General features: G+C 43.6%; 2 protein-coding genes across 3 annotated transcripts in view; one reads left to right on the top strand and one right to left on the bottom strand.

Annotated features, from left to right (window-relative positions):
• The window catches only part of LOC106587417 (serine/threonine-protein kinase N1), a 61,030-nt gene extending 59,041 nt beyond the window's left edge, over window positions 1-1,989 (bottom strand). The window contains exon 1 of the mRNA XM_082965465.1: window positions 1,167-1,989. Within this exon, the coding sequence (XP_082821591.1) occupies window positions 1,167-1,187 (21 nt within the window). The 5' untranslated portion in view covers window positions 1,188-1,989. The remainder of the gene's footprint in view (window positions 1-1,166) is intronic.
• A 10,394-nt stretch (window positions 1,990-12,383) lies between these two features.
• On the top strand, window positions 12,384-16,780 carry LOC106588505 (UPF0575 protein C19orf67 homolog). Of its 2 annotated transcripts, none has more exons than XM_014177613.3 (8): window positions 12,384-12,653; window positions 13,475-13,547; window positions 13,711-13,912; window positions 14,118-14,262; window positions 14,607-14,707; window positions 15,377-15,613; window positions 15,910-16,071; window positions 16,233-16,780. In XM_014177613.3, the coding sequence occupies exons 2-8, from the start codon at window positions 13,499-13,501 to the stop codon at window positions 16,381-16,383; spliced, it is 1,047 nt and encodes a 348-aa protein (XP_014033088.1). In that variant the 5' UTR covers window positions 12,384-12,653; window positions 13,475-13,498; the 3' UTR covers window positions 16,384-16,780. The 2 variants fall into 2 exon arrangements, with proteins under 2 accessions (XP_014033088.1, XP_014033097.1); XM_014177622.3 differs by having other exon boundaries at window positions 12,384-12,657.
• Window positions 16,781-17,922: the final 1,142 nt, after the last annotated feature.

Raw genomic sequence — 17,922 nt, 5'->3', positions numbered from 1 at the left:
AGAAGTTTTAAGTTCCAACAAACGAGAGAAATTGGAATGGGTTTGAAAACGTGAACGATAAGAGTCTGATAAAAGATGAATGTTAAATAGTACAGCAAACCCATGTAGCAAGCAGTGTGACTAGAAGACATCATCAAGGCTAGTTAGTAAAGAAGGGTGAAGTAACTTACTAACCCAGTACAGAGCTTTAACAACAGTCAGCATTTAAACAGGATGCATTATTCAACACACTTCTTGCCTTACTTTACTACAAACAGAGAGTTGGGTTCATGACTAGATGACACACACAAGGTAAATGCTGAGGTAAAAAGGGGTCTGACTGCTGACTTGTCACTAAACTAGAGCAGAGGCAAGAGGGACTTCTGTAGCCTACAACAGTACCCACTGTTAGGATATTTTCAACGTCTTTGTGAGTGGTGGTGGCACCTGTGCTGAGTTGTTCATAACCCCCACTGTAAAGAACATCAGTCATTGCACCAACTCAGTCAAATACTGTATCAGGATACTGTCAAGTAAAGTAGTCTAAATGACAAAATTACCCCCAGCTCAATGTCCATCACTTTAGTGGTGTGGATTTCTATTTTAGTGGTGTGAATTTCCTTTTCGTATTTCACATTATCCTTGTAATATTTTTCAAAGTCCTTGTTATAGTCGAAACGTTTTACTCAAGCTGTCAGAAATGAGTTGGCAATAATGACTGTCGCCACAAACATGGTTTTTTTCCCCTCTTGAAAAGGGTCCATTCCAAAAAGGTTGGGAGCCTTGTGACTGCTATTGGTTCTTCTCAGACTCAAGATGGTTCTGAGAACTGGTGAGGTCCACTGGGATGTGTGTGTATTTATGTGTTTGTTTGTGTTTATGTGTGTGTCAAACACCCGCCCAGTATTGTGCCCGCCCGGCCAGGAGCTCTTCGCATATGCATTTGGCTGCAATGAGGAACCAATGAGAAAACATGCCAAGGTGACAATGCAGGACACCACAAGTGTGTCTTGACAAAATACAGAGCATAAAGAGCGCAATGCATCGTCATAAATCCAGTGAAATTATTATTTGACAATAGAAAACAGAACACCGCATTGGGTTTCCATTGATGTCGAATGGATGATACCCCCAGGTATAGATAACGCACATTGTTATAACACTGTAACAGCAATGTAACAACTTACTTGTATCGAGTCATTCGCCATCGTTGTTCTTTGTGTCGTATTCCAGTGATGATGCCGTTCTAGACTAGACCAACTGGACTGGACACATGCGATTGTCCGGCGAGTGCTCACAATGGGCTTCTCCACCAATTTAGGCAGCTAGATGATCAATTCATCCAATTGTTGCTCAAATATGTGCTCTGTCCAAAAACTCACCACTATATTCTCTGAGATAAAAGGAACTTTTAAAAACAATTCTCAGCCAACGGTCAAAGATAATCCCATTGTGTCGCCTCAACGCGCCACTGTCCAATGAAGCTGGTGATCCCAAAATGTTTGGTTGTTCGACTAATGGTTCGTTCAACAAATACAAAATGTTCCCGCTGAGTGTCTTTAAAATGTCAATAGGATAAAAGCATAAAACAAAACTGTTTGATTCCGTTCATTGTTCTTTTCTTTTGAGGCTAGCTATCAACAGCTAGAGCACACGGGAAACAAACGGCACGACTCCCTCCCTATCCGCGTAACAGGCTCCGAAGAGGGATAGAGATCCATTGCTAACATAAAACGCTACAGCGGCAGAAAAACTGTCGAGATCCGTCTTCGTAGTAACATCCGTGAACCACGAACACGCGTCAGTCTCCCAGTATCACATGCCACAAAAGCCTTCTTTCAAACGAGACTATCTTATGCTTCCCTCGAGCAAAGTACCCAATGACCGAAGGGTGTCACTCTTCGTTTGCTCTTCGTTTGGTTTTGGAGGGCAGAGGAATATTCCCTTGTCTGTCCGCGCATTGCCGATGATGGCTTGAGCGGGAGGCTACACTTTTTTTTTCTGATGGAGCTGCGCGCAGTTGCGCTGGCACAGCGTGTACGGTAGGTAGCAGGAGCGCGCCCAATGTATCATGTGACCATGTCCAGCCCATGGATTTGTAATTTCCAACTTCTCATATTGAACGTTGTTGTTTATCTCTTTCCCCTCTCCCAGATTTGTAATTTAGCCACACACAAAACAACTGTTATTGGTATTACTCTGCTTACAAGTAAAAATGTGCCCATGCAATCACAACCAGAAGATACATGGAGTACAGTATAATAAAAAGTATATGACTAAAACATTTAATATCGCAAATCTACAAGTTACACTCATGATCTAATATTGAAAACAAGTCCAAATCTATAGTGGATACATACTATCCTACATTAAGCAACAAGCCATTTGGTCAATACATAACAATAGTCCCAAAGGTGAATTGAGGTACAGTGTTGTGCAGAAGACATGTGTGTGTGTGTGTGTGAGTGAGAGTGAGAGGCAGGTAGCCTAGCGGTTAATAGTGTTGGGCCAGTAACCAAAAGGTTGCTGGTTCGAGTTCCAAAGTTGGCAAGGTGGAAAAATATGCCGTTCTGCCTTTGAGCAAGGCAGTTAACCCCCAACAACAACTGCTTCAGAGGGGCTGGGTTAAATGCGGTAGACACATTTCGGTTGAATGCATTCAGCTGTGCAGCTGACTAGGTATCCCCTTTCCCTATTGGCCTCCTTATCCATACATAAGCAGAAACTCAAACTATAGCTGAATAAAACAGAAACAAATCTCAGGGCATGCAAATAGGAGATTTGCTTACAGAGAATTTGATACTGCCAGAGGGAGACTGAGACGGAAAAGCAAAGGAGCACCTGGTCATAGTTGATGATAGGTGAAAAACATCACACAAAGGCTATGAAAATGCACACCAGAAATAGCCTGCTTACATCTGATAGCGGTAATGAGCAGGCTAAATAAACATAGCCTACATTCACATCATAAAGTGTTCCATCCTATTTCCTTGTGGGCAGGAGTTTATTTTATTTTACCTTGGTCAGTTTCCAGGCTATTGCTTGCTGGAGTATATTATGGGGAATACATCTGCAATATACTGCTAATAATGTTAATCTAGAATGAAAAATACTGTACAAAGTAGTATAATGTACAAAGTAGTATAAATCATGTTCTTGCCTTTGACAGTTTATCAGATCAGAGTTGTTCCTGGTCAGGTCCTGCATGACAGTCTTAGGCTGTGTTTGCACAGGCAGTCCAATTCTGATTTTTGCCCAATTCTTAGCAAAAGAGCTGATCTGATTGGCCAAAATACCAATTAGTGGAACAGATCAGAATTGGACTGCCTGTGTAAACGCAGCCATAGACCTTGTTTTGACCTCCATAATCTCTGCAACCCAGAACCAAATCTCGCATGACTGCCGGGCCAGCTACTCGATTAGGTTCCGGTAGGGAGAGGTTAAAATATTGGACTAGTGCGAGCGAGTGGTGGAAGCAGGATGGACTTTGGAAGCCGTCTTTGGTAGCCGTCATAAGAGACTGTGACCTCCACAGCCCTGAGTTATTACATTTGAATGATCTAAACTGTCAAAGGCAAGAACATGATCTATTCTACTTCGTACATTTCCAGAAGTGTTTTTCATTTTGGAATAACATTATTAGCAGTATATTGCAGATGTATTCCCTCAGAAAGGCCAAATTAGAAAATTCTCAAATGTAACTCTTATTGTGTCAATACCAATACACTTAAGAGTGTTAAAGCCTAGATTGACTATAATGACTGGCACAGTGAACTCATAATATTGATGCAGTACACACATCAATTTGCACTTAAGAATTTGTAGTCTACATTAGGCCTGTAAAAAACAAAAAAAAGAGGTTAAAAAATAGATGCAAGTACATGTTTATTTAATTAAATAGGTCCGGCCGGGCTATGGGGGGGAGTCATCATGGTTTGTAATGGTTTGTTATTGGGGGGGGGGGGGGTTCGTCATCAGCCACGTCGTCTTGGTCCGCTTCCTTGGCCCTTTCAGCCAGGAGCTCCTCGGTGAGGGTGATGTCACTCCTTGAGGAGGTTGAGGAGTATGATCTCCCACTACCACTGCTCCTCCTGGCTCCAAAATGGCCGTCAGAGCTCCAATCCTCAGCATGGTCATCTATGACGTGTGTGATAGTGTCCGCCATGCAACAGATGGCTCCCTCGCCACCATAGCGTGGGGGTATGGTTGGAATCATCAAATGTGTTGTGAGTAGGGGGGTTTGTCTCCCTCTTCTGTTGACTCTGGGTTTGTAGAGGAGGCAGGTGCACTGAAGTGCCTACTAAGTGGGTATACCCACACAATTACTTTTTACCGCTTCTTTTTTTGCAGGGGAGGCAAAATAGTTTTGCCATGGCAGCTGTAATCTGCAGGAGGAGAGACTGTTTTTTTCCCGGCTCATCAGCCACGGTATCTGAACAGGTGACAGAGAACAGGGGATGACATCATTAGGACAAACCGTAAAATAAACTTTTGCAACAGAAAACAAAAACACAATTTTTTTTAGTTCAAGGAAGTTCCTCCCTGTTACTTCCGTTTAATGAATAAGGCCCTGATAACTTCATCATAGTCTCTTCCCCTAACATTACAATGGTGGTAATGTTAGGGGATGGTGGTGAAATAATGGTGGTGAAATAATAGAATTTTGTTGAAGATAAATAGACATGTGGACTGACAGAAGGGAGGACTTACCATCAGTGCCAAGGGGAGCCACCTTGTTCTTCTTCAGGGTCTTCTTGCGACCTCGCTTCCCCTTTCCTAACTTCCTCATTGCCTCGTCCTTCACCGTCTTCTTAGTAGAGAGAGAAACAGATATGAGTTGGTGCCTCACAATCAAACAGCCCCAATAACTCAGCAACCTACTGGTTAATGGTAGTTTCCTTACCTGTGTGGAGGTGCTGTCCACAAGGTCTGTGGAGAGGGAGCTGCTGCTGGCCTTCTCCAAGCTAGCAGAGTCAGATTTCGGAGCCACCTCCTCTTGGTCCTCTTCCAGGGTTTCCCCCTGGGCCAAGAGTTCCTCTGTGAGGGTGATGTCACTCTTTGAGGAGCTTGAGGAGGAGCATGACCTCCCACTACCACGGCTCCTCCTCGCTCCAAAATGGCCGTCTGAACTCCAGTCCTGGGCGTGGTCGTCTATGACACGGGCGATGGTGTCTGCCATGCAACATATGGCTCCCTCGCCACCATAGCGTGCGGCGCGCAGTTGAGCCCGGTTGGAGTCCGAGCGCAGGGACAACCTTTTAGCCGCAGCCTTCACAATGGCCTTCATTGCATCTTCCCCCCTGAATTGGATGCTCTCCTCCAGGCTGAAGAGGACAGCGATGTCAACATACCTAAGGGCATGGTGGACCTCCAAAAATAGATTCTTCATCAGCCTGAAGGGGTCATTCGCCCTCCTGGCCTGGGGGGACTCTGAGGCCTCCAGTCGGTGCAATATGCCCTGGAGGATGAGCTTCAGGGTCTGGGGGCTCATGACGGTGTCCCTGGGACTGCTGCGTAGGGGGATGTCCTCTTCGATGAGGATCTCACCCGGCAGGAGAGAGGGAATCTTCTCCAGGAGGTCCTGCCTGGCCTCGGTGGGGGTCAGGGAGCCGGTACTCACCTCAGAGACATCAGCTCCCCCGACTTCTTCTTCCAAGGTCTGGGCAGGAGCTGCCCATGTTGCCTGAGTGGTCGTCAGGGACCCCTCAATCATGGAGGTGCTGGGGACTCTCTCATCTTCATCCAGACAGGGGTTGACCTCCAGGGTCTTTGCAGGAGCTGCCCATGCTGCCTTGGTTGAGGTGTAGGGCTCCAAATGGAGGACAGTTATGACACTCGCGAACACCTCTTCTTCCTCTGATGAAGAAGGACACGGTGTGTCAGGGAACCTGTCCCTGGCACCAGAATCCAATCCTAATAAAACACACTCATATTCTGAACTGGTTCGAAGCCACATCCATGTATAGCACTATGAAGTATCTAGTACATTTACTAGAATGGTAATACACAGGTTATTACAGGGTTTATACTGGTCATAATGGTAAAACAGGTTATAAATGTACCTTTCTGGATGACGACACTGGCCCTGTAATCGTCGTTGCAGGTCCTGTTCAGAATCTGTTCCAACCAGGCAGTCAGGACCTGGCAGACGGCCTCTAGTCAAATCAACATTTATTTAAAGTGTTGCTTCACATACAACATGTCACAAAACACTTTACAGAAAAGTAGAAAAAACAGGAGAGAGAAGAGAAAAAAGGAGAGGGTAAAACAGCCCAGTCATAGCTGCAGGAAGTAGGGGTGCTGAGGGTGCTGCAGCACCCCCGATAAATCAATATATATATATATATATATACATACACAGTACAAGTCAAAGGTTTGGACACACCTACTCATTCAAGGATTTTTCTTCATTTTCACTATTTTCTACATTGTAGTATAATAGTGAAGACATCAAAACTATGAAATAACACATATTGAATCATGTAGTAACCTAAAAGGTGTTAAGTAAATATTTTAGATTTCAGATTGGCTATTGATGACAGCTTTGCACACTCTTGACATTCTCTCAACCAGCTTCATGAGGTAGTCACCTGGAATGCTTTTCCAACAGTCTTGAAGGAGTTCCCACATATGCTGAGCACTTGTTGGCTGTTTTTCCTTCACTCTGCAGTCCAACTCATCCCAAACCATCTCATTTGGGTTGAGGTCGGGTGATTTGTGGAGGCCAGGTCATCTGATGCTACACTCCATCACTCTTCTTGGTCAAATAGCCCTTACACAGCTTGGAGGTGTGTTTTGGGTCATTGTCCTGTTGAAAAACAAATGATAGTACCACTAAGCGCAAACCAGATGAGATGGCGTATCACTGCAGAATGCTGTGGTAGCCATGCTGGTTAACTGTGCCTTGAATTCTAAATAAATCACTGTGTCACCACAGCAAAGCACCCCCACACCATCACACCTCTTCCTCCATGCTTTACGGTGGGAAACACATGCCGAGATCAGCCGTTCACCTACTCTGCGTCTCAAAGACAGGGCGGCTGGAACCAAAAATCGCAAATTTGGACTCATTTAGACCAAAGGACAGTTTCTTGGCCCAAGCAAGTCTGTTCTTCTATTGTGTCCTTTAGTAGTGGTTTCTTTGCAGCAATTCGACCATGAAGGCCTGATTCACACAGTCTCCTCTGAACAGTTGATGTTGAGATGTGTCTGTTACTTGAACTCTGTGAAGCATTTATTTGGGCTGCAATCTGAGGCTGGTAACTCTAATGCACTTATCCTCTGCAGCAGAGGTAACTCTGGGTCTTCCTTTCCTATGGCAGTCCTCATAATAGCCTGTTTCATCATAGCGCTTGATGGTTTTTGTGACTGCACTTGAAGAAACTTTCAAAGTTCTTGAAATTTTCCGGATTGACTGACCTTCATGTCTTAAAGTAATGATGGACTGTCATTTCTCTTTGTTTATTTGAGCTGTTCTTGCCATAATATGGACGTGGTATTTTACCAAATAGGGCTATCTTATGTATACCACACCTACCTTGTCACAACACAACTGATTGGCTCAGGGAAAGAAATTCCAAAAACTTTTGACAAGGCACATCTGTTAATTGAAATGTGACTACCAGGTGACTACATCATGAAGCTGGTTGAGAGAATGCTAAGAGTTTGCAAAGCTGTCATCAAGGTAAAGGGTGGCTACGTTGAAGAATATCAAAATAATTTTTATTTGTTTAATGCTTTTTTTTGGTTACTATATGACTCCATATGTGTTATTTCATAATTTTGATGTTTTCACTATTATTCTACAATGTAGAGAATAGTAAAACTTAAGGAAAATCCTTGAATGAGTAGGTGTGTCCAAACTTTTGACTTGTACAGTATATATAGATTAATCGGGGGTGCTGCATTATTTTTATCACAAAATTAGTGAACTAGGCCTTTATTACTCCTGTATGAGCGGAGGAAAATACTCATCAGCAGAGCGGAGAAAAATACTTCCTCCCCCATCGACAGCACCCTCACCCCAAAACATCTTTGTCACAGTGTAAATGGCAATAACAATAATAACAATGGGGTAAAAGGAGACAAGACTACATAATAACTAACCTAGTGCCCTCTTGTCGTAATCGGAGAGTGAAGTGGAGGCCTGGGGGGTCAAGATCAGGGAGCTGCCCCTCTCCGACATAGCTGCCCACCTCCCACGAGGCTCTGCCCCCTCCTCCTCCTCAACCCCATAAGACCATGTGGAGTTGCTGTCCCACAAATCCTCCTCACTGGATGTGGGAGTGCTGGGAGGCTGGTTCTGCTCCATGTCCCAAGTGCTGGTCGGACAAATCTCCCCTGGCCTCTCCCCAAGCAGGGCAAAGACAGGGAGAGACCCCTCACTGAGGGCTTTATGGACATCCCTTCCCTTGGCCCTCCTCACTGACCCCAGTTCTCCCACACTGACGCTGGAGTAGAGTGTGTCTTTCTGGGGATAAACCCTCTTCATCTCCTCTGCCTGATTACAGAGGCTGAACCATCTCGATCTCTGTGAGGACCCAGAGTGACTCCAGCTGTTGTCCTCCCCCTCCTGGAGGGTTTCCAGGGCCATAATGGTGTAGTGGGCCCTTCCCTCTGAGTTCACATCTGGAGAAGACCGGCAGGTGGATGGAGATGAGGCAGTGGACGACCCTGACAACCTACTGGATGAGCTGTCGTCTCCATTTGCCAGTGGCAGAGGTCTGGTGAAGTTCTCTAACTCGCCCATGTCTGCCTCAATGGTGGACAACTGACCTAGGGCTGAACCAATATGCTCCTCCATCCAGCCCTGCTCTGGAAGGGGGTGCAGGCCACTTCTGTTGGAGCAGGACACACTTGGATGTTCCAGAGATAGTGGTTGAGCATCCACACACTCTGCCAGCTGACAGAGGTTTAACGCCAACTCTGGTATGTTGGACCTGCTCGATCCCTGTGATGACCCAGGGCGACTCCCATTCCGGCCGTTGTTGCCTCTTCCGGACCTCATGTGGTGGATCTGTCTGGCGACCTCCTGGGCACTCTCACAGGCATCCCTGAACAGCACTGAGAAGATGCTGGAGAGCCTCTCTTCGGTCAGAGTGATGCATGGATTGGTGGTCTCCAGGTCATTCATACCAGAGAAGAGGTCCTCCTGGGCATTCCTCATGATGTTACTCACAGCCATGTCTGCTATACCCTGAATCTCCTTGTCTGTCTCAGAATTGGGTGTGGGGGGCTGCCCGCCCCGGAGCCTCCCCTTCGGCTCAGAGCTCCGCCGGTGGAACATCTCCGAGACGATCTTTAGCACCCCTGACCCCCGGCAGGAGGAGTGGAGTGACTCTGGACTGGAGATCCTGAGCAGAGCTATCGCTGGCAGGAGGACCGCATAGGACATGTTTTCCAGGTCCTCTATGGTCACATTCTTAGAAAGAAATACAACAACTTAAAGTGACATCATTTCCTCTTAGTTTTTAAGTTACATGTATTTTGTTGTTGTTGGCATGAGGTAAAGAAGTAGAAATGGGGGACTTACCTTTTGTTTGAGGAACTTCCTGATGAGCTTTCTCTGACTGGAAAAGAAAAAACAAACAACAAGAATCCTTGGTTAGTGGACTGGCAACTAGATTATATTTTTTTCTACTGCACATAACACGGTTCAGAGCAGGACTCACGGCTGAGACTTCAGGAAGTCCTCTAGAGAGGACGCCTCCTCCACATTCTCAGGTGTCATCTCACGGGGTGGGTCCACCAGAGAAGTGGCATCGGAGGTGACATCACTCTCTGGGGTCTCTGGGGTCAGGGGGTCATCAACAGATGGAGAGGAGTTCATTCTCATCCCATCCTCAGGTGTCAAGGGGCCTGGTGGCTCTGAAACAGAAGACAATCAGAATTACCACCTAACAAGCTAGTAACCACGGCAACGACTCGATTTAATAACCACTGTGTCACCAAAACCCACCTGTTGTCTCCACCTTAGTCACTTTAGTGCCCTTCTTGATAGCTGGCAGGACACCTACAGAAAGAGGAGAGTCAAACCATTAGTTGATCCTTCCACCATATTGCATGTTCTTTTATAATTATATCAATAAATCCAGGTATTTTGGAAGTGGTGATCAATACTCACTGTAACTGGTCGTCGGAGATAGAAGAGGTGGCGGCAGCGCCATGTCACCAACGACTTGGCGGCTTGGTTTTTTCGCCGCTGCATTGGCCTCCCTAGCCTTTCTGGGCTCAATGGCCTCTCTGGCGTTCTTTTCGGCCTTGGCCATCTTGGCGTGATGGCTCAGCCTGGGGCCTTGAGGGGACTTCAGCACGAAGTTCTGAGAGAAACAACAACAGTAGCAAAATCATATCACCATAAAATCCACCTCTTTCACCATAGACATGACAGTACTAAATGACATGTCACATAAGGGTTAACCTTAGAATCAGAATTAGACTCAGATTCCAATGCTATTGGTTCTAACGAGTAAATGACCCATGCATCATTATCTTGTTTTAAACAGATTTTTGGTTGAGAACATGTCATATTACTAGATTAACACCAACTGGTCTCTCAGTTACAACCACGTAAAGATTTCAAAACAAAGCGTCCTTATACAACCAGGGGCGCGTTTAGCAAGGCGGAAAGTTTAGCAACATTCACTGACCAAAAATGGACAAGCGTGTCTTAGGCCTATACATCATTAGCATATGAACGACAGTATTGTCCACTTGACCAACGAACCAATCAAAATAGATGTCCAATTAAGGCAAAGAATTTCTGACCGAAGACCCAAACAAAACGAATGTGACAGGCGCTCGGGATTTGATCTTCTAAGAGGGTGACCAAAATTGGAAGTGGGCAGGGGTTAATCACATTAAAAGCCCAAACACAATTGAAGTGGGTAATGCTTAGAGCCAACCAGTCCGCTCTGAGATGTTTGCCTGGAGTAAATTCAGCATGCCTAACATTGCAAAACATTTTGAACATTTTCCAATTGAACAGATACATATTTCACTCTGAACTGTTCAAAACGTTTTCCAACAGAACTCAAAGCCATTTCTAACCTTTAGGGGGCTCTTCTTGGTGCAGTCCACCAGTGCTGGCAGCCTTGGTTCATCATGGTTGACTGTCTGGAGCACCTGTTCTCCAACACTAGCTTGGACAGTGCCAGCCTGGGGTATAGGTACAAAATGAACTAAATTATACTTGAGTCCTCCATTTTTATGCCCACTTTTCCAACCATAAAGCATAACAGTCTGTTTTTGCATAGGCCAGTGGTTTTCAACCCTCTCCTTGTGGAACCCCGGATGTTTCACAATTTTGCTGTAGCCCTAAACAAGCAAACCTCATTAAAACCTATTCAACGGCTTGATGATTAGTTGACAAGTTGAATCAGGTGTGCTAGCTGTAGAATACTGTGGAATGTCTGGGGGTCCTCTAGGAGAGGCTTTAAAACCCCTGGAATATGGTTGTACCACTAAAAATATTTCCCCATTACAGAGACACACAGATAAACATTTTTTTCATCATATATGAGACTTACCTTTAGACAACTCTCCTCAGCCGTTTATGACTTACCCATTTTATTTTAAGACATCCTTCAGATTGGACCTGTACAATGATAGAAAAATAATAAACAAATATATGTTTATATAAAACATTTTAAGTACAATACTTACAGTTACACAGAATTTCTTGTCCAGGCAAAGTAATGTCTTTGAACATGAGGATGACTGTCCAATGCAAACTATCAACTCAACTGAGCCAATCAATTTAATAATTTCTTGACTGCCTTTACGTCATAGGCTCATATATTACGTCATGGCACTATACACGATTACGTCAACTACAACAGCGCACAGTGACCACGCCGGGAGATTAATAAATTTTCTCATCACATACGAGATCTCTAAAAGCTTAAAATGTAATGTAACCCAATTCACGTTGATTCAGTGGGGTTTTATATATCAATGTTTCCCTCTGGTGGCAAGAACTGAAAGAGCCATCAATCAAAGTCTAGAGCCGGTTGTCATCATTAGTCTGAGCCTGTTGTCATCAGAGCCATCAATCAAAGTCTAGAGCCGGTTGTCATCATTAGTCTGCACACTCACTTCTGAACTTTTGATAGAGTTAGAATAATAGAGTTAGAATAATAGAGTTAGAATAATAGAGTTAGAATAACTTTATTCATGTAGCTGGTATGGATACTAATACTGACAAATCAAAGCATAATTTTTTTCATACCAGTGTTGTCAAACAAACTATGATATTTGGCTTGACAATGACAGCGGTGTAAGATATGTCATTTTTGTAATTTTGCAATCATTTATTTATTTGTCTCCATAGGCAGAAAGGTTGCCTATCTCCAATTATCTATATAAATAATCCCACATAACTGTCAATAGGTTTTGTGCATGTTTCGGCCAGCAGAGGAATCCGCTTGCTCTAGTCTAGTGTTTGCATCAGGCGCTCACAGTAGTAGTTATAGCACTAGGCTAGCCTGCAAACGGACAAATTCTGTTGAGACGGGGCCGAGCGTCAGCTATAGAAGCCAAGGGAAAGAGAGGAGGCTGGAGACGGAGACCGATTGAGAACCGTACTTGTCAAGTTCTGGACTGACGGTGGGACGGGAACTTCTAAGGCGCCGCACATGAGCTCTACAACGATTCAGAGGAGTGCGGAAAGTGTCGTAGGTGTAACTTAGTTAGCTAATAGCTAACTATCCTCAATTCATGAAAATACTGGCTAAGTACCCTCATAACTTGTAAAGTGTTCAATTAATACAACACACAAGAAACCCGTGTCTTATATTGCAGTTGCTAGTTAGCTAACAAGCTAAAGCTAGCTAACTAATGAAGGATTTCGAGGTGTCAACCGAAAGCGAACATTGGTTATTATTTTTATTTGTATGAACAACACATACAAAAAGTTTTATAGTACGTCTTGCTTTTTGTTTTAACACTTACTGATAATTGCTAAATAATGTTTAAATTCTATCTTAAACAATGTGAAGAGGGGTTTGTTCTCTGCCCACTTCATTTTATGGATAACGAATCTACCACGAAATCCCCCAAAATTAACAATGAAAGTTAAATCAGGGTCTATATCATTTGGTTCAAAATAAAACAATATAAGAGTCTCTCAAATTAATATTAATTGTCGTTTCTTTTCAAATAAAATCTTCTAACTCACTCAAATCTTCTGACATAAGAAGAGTCCCAAAATAAATGGTCAAGAGTTTCTGGCTCACAACCACAAGATACACATTTGATGTCATAACTATTTTGAATCTGTGTATAATTAAGGTCTTTACAGGGTAGATTCTATGAATGAGTTTGTATGATACTTCTTTCACCTTATTAGATACACAATATTTGCCAAACAACTTTGTTCCAGTTCACTTGTCCTAGGGCTGCATTCCAGTATATTTTAGGAGAGGGAATAGGAACACCTTAGTTTTCTTAGATAATTGTTATTACATTTATAGTTTAAAATGTAAATTCCTTCTAGCTGTATTGAATCTACAAAGAAAGCATGGAACAGGGGGAGCTGAGAAATTATCTTGAATCATCAAAAGACACAGGTGAGTTACTGTCAAAATTCATAGGTAGCTTAATAATTATGTACACGAAAAACGTGCTACACTCGCAATAACATCTGCTAACCATGTGTATGTGACCAATAGAATTTGATTTGATTCTGCTAATCAAACTCAAGTCAACAAATAATTATCCGAAATTTCTCAGACAATGTGGCGCATGTAGAGGCTAGTGCTTTGGCGCCCTCATGTGGCGAACAACGGTACAACACAGGGTATGCGGATTGGGAGTTCACGTCGTCATGCCAGGATATCAACAGGATGCATCATCAGAGGCTCCGAGCCATTGAGCGGCAACTCCAGTACCTGCTGGATAAAGCGGATGAGTATCAGACACACCTTTTATACAGGTAACGTTAGTCAGTTAGGAAAGTTGTTAATGTAGTCTAAGGTAATGATAGGTAGAGGTTAGGTGAATCAATGAAGAGTGCAGCTAAACTATACAATTACATCTAGTAGTGTTTCAAGTTAGTGTTTATTATTTATCCAAGGGGTTAAAGTAATACATAATGAAGTCCTGTGACATAACCGTGTGTCTGTGTGCGTTGTCTGCAGGCATGACAATATGCAGAAGGAACACTTTGCTCACGTGGTGCCTACTTTCCTGCGGACCTGTCAGCCCTACTTCACTTACCTGGAGTCAACCGCTCGCAGCTCCCTGCCCCAGCGCACGCCTCCACCCATGTACATCCGCTTACGAGTAAGAGCCTCAACTCGACCCTACTCATCTGAATCTGGGTAGGACAAAATTGTCACTCTTTATTGAGTGACAGTGTCCGCTCTATCCTCAGTTCATGCACCTTGGTTGGAAAGTGAGGTAGCGGCAGTGATCCCTTCCCTTTGCACTCTTTATTGATATTAAATGTATTCTACACTTCAAACCAACTTAAATGTCTATGTGAATCAACTCTGGCCAAGAATATAGGTGTATGAGAGGTTTGAGAACTAAGAGAAAGATCAAGAGATGCTGTAGACTGAGAGTGGTGTGTATTGAGTAATGGTGTATATTTGTCTGTCTGTATTTGTGTTTGTCCATCTGTCCAGTTGTTAGACTTCTCCCAGAAACTGTGTGAGAGGTTGGAGCAGCTGGTCTTGACCTATGCCTCCTTTGACTTACTCTCACTGGAAGAGACTGATCCGGCAAGGTACTGTACTTACCAGAAGAGGCTGGTTGGAGGAGCTATAGGAGGATGGGCTCATTATAATGTCTGGAATAGAGTAGATATGTTTGATACCGTTTCATTTATACCATTCCAGCCATTACGATGAGTCCGTCCTCCTATAGCTCCTCCAACCAGCCTCTTCTGGTCATCGCTCCTCCCACCAGCCTCTGGTACTTACACCATAACATCTGAAGGCTGTGAGCCACCACAAACACACAGATGCACATGCAAACGCATATCGCCGCTGTCAGGTAAAAACCTAATCTCCAAAACAGACACTTTTCAGGAAAGTGAGAACTTCCATATTAGACTATTTTTAACAAACATAAAATTAGGAAATTTCAGAAGCTGTTTTGAATACATTTTCTTGGTCCTAGAGTCATGAAACATTCACAATACATTGAGAAGAGTTAGTGCTTTCAACACAATATGAGTTGCAAGGTTTTCATCAGACAGCGACGACATGTACCAACAACTACTTGAATACCTGTATTTAGATCCACAAATGGAACATTGTGGAGTATGACCCAAATATATAGAGGACAGATTCTTGGACTTGTCAACCCTTATTCTCATTCGTCTGACATTCATTCCACAATCCTTCATTCAGCCATTTATGTATCTATCGTTCTCCCCCTCTCTCCATTCCAGTGTCTCCCATTTCTACATTGGCAAGTGTCAGATAGACAGTGTGGGGCTGTCCATATACAGGTACTGCCGTCTAGCCCCGTACCTGGCTGGGGTCCACACTGGCCTGTACAAACGCATGCGCTGGAATGTGGAGAGACCCAGAGAGAGCCTACAGCAGGAAACGGATGGCGAGATGGAGGGACATCCAGAGGAGGACAGGCCAGTAGCAGGGAAAGAGAGAGCCACCGAGACAGAGTAGTGAGTGAGAGAGAGGGGGCGGTAGAGAAAGGGTTAACGTAAGGCACAACATGCCAATAAACGATCATTGTAATATTAGTGGGAAGAAAACTTTGGGACTCTTTTGAACTGAGATGTTCGATGACAATGTGCATTTTGAAATTCAGGCCTAAGAACAGTCGATCAGATGGCATCTCTCACTGCCTGTGTGACTGCCTGTGTGACTGCCTGTGTGACTGCCTGTGTGACTGCCTGTGTGACTGCCTGTGTGACTGCCTGTGTGACTGCCTGTGTGACTGCCTGTGTTTCTTGTGCAGCTACTTCCTGTGCTACGAGGACGCCCCTGAGGAGCCTGCTGAGGGGGGCGATGGAGAGGGTAAAGGGGAGACGGTTGCTATAGGCAATATGGTCAAGATGTGGTCAATTGGTCAGTGGATCCAAACGTATCCTGACCCCGTGAGAGACGACATCTACGAATGGTACAGTCCCACTCAGATCGCTTCACAACACTCTTTCATCTTTGACTTGTTTAAAGAATACTTAAGAGTAAGTACCATGTTAATATAGCTCACATGGTGTATGTGTGTGCCTGCGTGTGTGTTTGTGCATCTCTATGCGCATGTGTGTGTGTTCGTTCCAGGGTGTTGTGCTGGGTTCCGCAGGCTAGGTACCACAGGCTGTTGTGTCTGGGAGGAGAGGAGCCCTCTGCTTGCAACGCTACTGACTGCCTGCTGGGGGCATTGTTTTCTCAACAGAGCCTAGTGGAAGGCCCCAGTCGTGAAACAACATAACAGAGACAAGCCACTGTTCTAGTACTGCCTTTGGCCATAACATGTTCTCATTGATTTTAAAGGATTTAACATGACTTATTGTTAGATTTACATTGTGTTATGTTCGGCTAATGTTTTCAAATCTAAGTAACTATTGGGAAGGACTTTAAGGACTGAACACTAACATAGCTCTGGTTCCTACTAGCCAGTCATCCATGACAAATGTTTTCCTTATGGTTCCTTATGTTTTGTATAAAAACTTCAAGTTTTATTACCAATTCCCTACCAGCTAGTGATAGATTTGAACTGTGTCTGATGTTGTCTATTCATATTCAAGGTTTTATTGAGCGTGTGTTACTGTATTGTGTGGTTGTTGGAAATAATTTTGTATGATAAGAATAAAAGTATTGACCTGTCATTCATTTGCATGAGAGTGTTATTTTGTGAAAGAAAACAATTTATTGAAAAGAAAGGATTGTGTTTCATAAATATTTTAAAACATGGGGTCTCAGTACTGTACCTACATTGTAAGTTATTTGTTTGTAAACAATGGAGTAATACAACATTACATTTTGTGTATGGTGAAGATTTTCTTTATTGATAATATTTCACGTTTGCAGTACTGTTCTATCATGCAAAATAGCCTACTGTGACAACTAGGTAGTTCAGAATGAAGACCGTTCTGTTCCAGAATAATTTCTAGCTCTGTCCTTGCCGCAGTTATTTTTTTGTTCACTTGAACCATCTAGTGGTGACGTCACAATGTCTTATGTTTGTCAAAGATTCTAAAGTTCTAAATTTGAGCATTCTATACTTTATGTTTATACACATGTATTCTGAATTCAGACTGCTATAATACACCACTCATGTTGGTTGCATTGCTTGATTGTTGAGTTCTTATTTAGGATTTAGTTCTAGTACAGTTTAAGTTTAGTTGAGTTTCCTGTAAACAAATATTTTCTAGTTTACTGGTCTCCTGGGGATATCTTGGAGCAAATATGGATGACTCTACATCCATCCAAGGGTCTTCTTTTGTCGATTGTTACCTTGATGAGCAGGTAAGTTTGCCATTAATTATACAATAGCTCTCATGTGTTTAAGCATCTACTTTGATGTTCTCCTTTAGTATTTAATATGTTTGGGGCCCAGCACATCCATGATAAATCTGATATCCTGAACAAAATGACATTGTCATGGCCATAAAATGTCCTGTGTGATTCCACTGCTAATATTAAACTCATGTGTTTACAGATGCTGAAGGTGAAGGGTCGCCAGAGACTCCATGAGATTGAGCAGGAAGTTCATAGAGAGCTGAGCGTGACACCAAGCCAATGTCACCAGTCTCCAGGAGAGGTATACTCTTCCATTCCCTAAACTATAGTACACCATTGCTATATACTACACCATTGCTATCACCCACATAGACTGTTTATTTACCTGTTATTGCACCTTTAGTTCACAAAGGAAAAGTATGAACTAATGTCTTCTTCCTCTCTTCCATCTGAAGGTAACCATGGAGGGGCAGCAGCTCCTGACTGACAAGGCCAAGCCATCGGTTCC

The sequence above is a fragment of the Salmo salar genome, chromosome 02 (assembly GCF_965601325.2).
Source record: "Salmo salar chromosome 02, fSalSal1, whole genome shotgun sequence".
Classification (NCBI taxonomy): Eukaryota; Metazoa; Chordata; class Actinopteri; order Salmoniformes; family Salmonidae; genus Salmo; species Salmo salar.
The sequence above is the reverse complement of the archived record's forward strand: the minus strand, read 5'-3'. Positions and strand labels throughout refer to the sequence as shown.